The sequence below is a fragment of the Penaeus chinensis genome, chromosome 13 (assembly GCF_019202785.1).
Source record: "Penaeus chinensis breed Huanghai No. 1 chromosome 13, ASM1920278v2, whole genome shotgun sequence".
Taxonomy (NCBI): domain Eukaryota; kingdom Metazoa; phylum Arthropoda; class Malacostraca; order Decapoda; family Penaeidae; genus Penaeus; species Penaeus chinensis.
In genome coordinates, this window is record NC_061831.1 from 1505027 (window position 1) to 1507526 (window position 2500).

The 2500-nt window shown below is 40.8% G+C and overlaps 1 protein-coding gene across 3 annotated transcripts in view; it reads right to left on the minus strand.

The window, feature by feature from the left end:
- The window catches only part of LOC125031504, a 31121-nt gene that overhangs the window by 1303 nt on the left and 27318 nt on the right, over positions 1–2500 (minus strand). For all 3 annotated transcript variants that reach the window (XM_047622363.1, XM_047622364.1, XM_047622365.1), the window contains 3 exons: positions 2441–2500; positions 726–839; positions 268–369 (listed from right to left, as the gene is read on the minus strand). The exon at positions 2441–2500 is cut by the window's right edge and continues 75 nt beyond it. In XM_047622363.1, coding sequence (XP_047478319.1) covers positions 268–369; positions 726–839; positions 2441–2500 — 276 coding nt within the window. The remainder of the gene's footprint in view (positions 1–267; positions 370–725; positions 840–2440) is intronic.

Here is a 2500-nt window from a genome sequence, read left to right on the forward strand (position 1 = left end):
TGTGTATTAAGTTATTTAAATTTATATTTCTATCCTCGCAGAATGTTAGAAAAAATATGTATAATTCAGCAGACTATTGCGCCATTCTGTATGTAATATTATTTACGTTTTCTGTATATACTTCAATCAATCAATCTCTCTCCTTCTCTAACTCTCTCTCTCTCTCTCACTCAGTCAATCTCTCTCTCTATATATATATTTATTTCTCTCTCTTTCTCTTTCTCTCTCGCCATTCATAGTTAACCCTATATACGACAGGCCACGTACCTCCCACTCTGAACCAGCAGCGTCGAGGTTCAAGTAACTGACAGCTGTCTTGGAGTGGCCCAGCTTAGCCACGACGGCAGGGTATGTGAACAGATTCCACGTCTGTTGCAGGGAGAGATGAGGGTATGGTTAATGGGCGGGGGAGAGGCTGGTGGCGGTGGTGACAGTAATGATGAGGATGATGATGGTGGTGGTGATAGCATTAATAAGGATGATAATGATGATGGTGGTGGTGATTAATAATGCTGATGATCATCATAATCTCGACGGTGTTAACGACTGTAATAACAATATGATAAAAAAATAAATGAAAACAAATAACACCAGACCTAATAACAGCACTAACCTCGACATTAACATCAAAATCCCCTTTTAAATACCCTTTTACCAACCCCTCCATTCCAAACCAACCCCCCCCCCCCCCTCCCCCACCATTCCGCAGCGCAACCTCCTCCTACCTGGCCTCGAACATCCCTCGTGGTGTTAGAAGCAGCAAGGCCAATGTTATAGAAATGGATGCTGTCGGAGTGGTTGTGGTTCCCCGTTGTCATTGCGGCGTCGAAGGCCCACACCTGCGGCAGAAAGCGGAACTTAGATTCATGTGCATATACACTGGTAGAAAGATGGATAAATAGATGGATGGATGGATGGATAGAAAGATGGATAAACAGATGGATAAATGGATGGATGGATAGATGGATGGATGGATGGATTGATTGATAGATAGATAGATAGGTGGATGGATTGATAGATAGATAGATGGATGGATGGATAGATGGATGGATTGATAGATAGATAGATGGATTGATAGATGGATGGATATAGATAGATGAATGGATTGATAGATAGATGGATTGATAGATAGATAGATAGATGGATGCATTGATAGATGGATAGATAGATGGATGGATGGATCGATAGGTAGATAGATGGATGGATTGATAGATGGATAGATAGATAGAAAGATGGATGGATGGATAGATTGATAGATAGATAGATAGATGGATTGATAGATAGATGGACAAATGGATGGATGGATTGATAGATAGATGGATGGATTGATAGATAGGTAGATAGATGGATGGATAAATAGATGGAAGGATTGATAGATAACATGGATGCATGTATGGATGGATGGATGAATAGATATATAAATAGATAGATAGACAGATAGATGGATTGATATATAGATGGATGCATTGGCAGATAGATGGATGCATTGATAGATAGATGGATGGATTAATAGATAGATGGATGGATTGATGAATAGATGGATGGATGCATTGATAGATAGATGGATGGATGGATTGATTGATTGATAGATAGATTGATTGATAGATAGATGGATAGATAGATTGGTAGATGGATTGATTAATAAATAGATAGATGGATGGATAGATGGACGGGTGGGTGGGTGTCTGGATGGATGGATGGATGGATTGATGGATGGATGGATGGATAGATGGATGGATAGACAGATAGATATATGAATGGATGGATGGATGGTGGGTAGACATAAATAAATCGATGGATAGATAGATATACAGATGGATAGATAGAGAAATAGATGGAGAGAGAGAGAGAGAGAGAGAGAGAGAGAGAGAGAGCGAGGGAAGGAAGGAAGGAGGGAGGGAGGGAGGGAGGGAGGGAGGGAAGGAAGGAGGGAGGGAGGGAGGGAGGGAGGTGGGAGAGAGATAGAGAGAGAGAGAGAGAGAGAGAGAGAGAGAGAGAGAGAGAGAGAGAGAGAGAGAGGGAAGGAGGGAAGGAGGGAAGGAAGGAAGGAAGGAAGGAGGGAGGAAGGGAGAGAGGCAGAGAATGAGAGAGAGAGAGAGAGAATGAGAGAGAGAGAGAGAGAGAGAGAGAGAGAGAGAGAGAGAGAGAGAGCGTAGCTGTTTCTATCTTATTTAATTAAATTCTATATTATTAATGTTATTCATCATTTATAATCCTACATTTAGTTAATTGACTTCATTCATATTTTTATAGAGCAGAAGATTAGCGTTGCATTTTTCACACGTTTATTAATTAGATTACCATAGCTAAAAGATGGCTGTATACTACCTTCCTCGATTATATCTATCATTATTACATAATAATAATAAAAACAATAATAGCAACAACAACAATAACAACAACAACAACACCAAGAACCAGCGCGTCGAGGAGGACCTACTTCGCACCCGTATCCCTCCATCTCCTCCTCGAAACTCCACTCGTCCTCGACGCCGAAGGA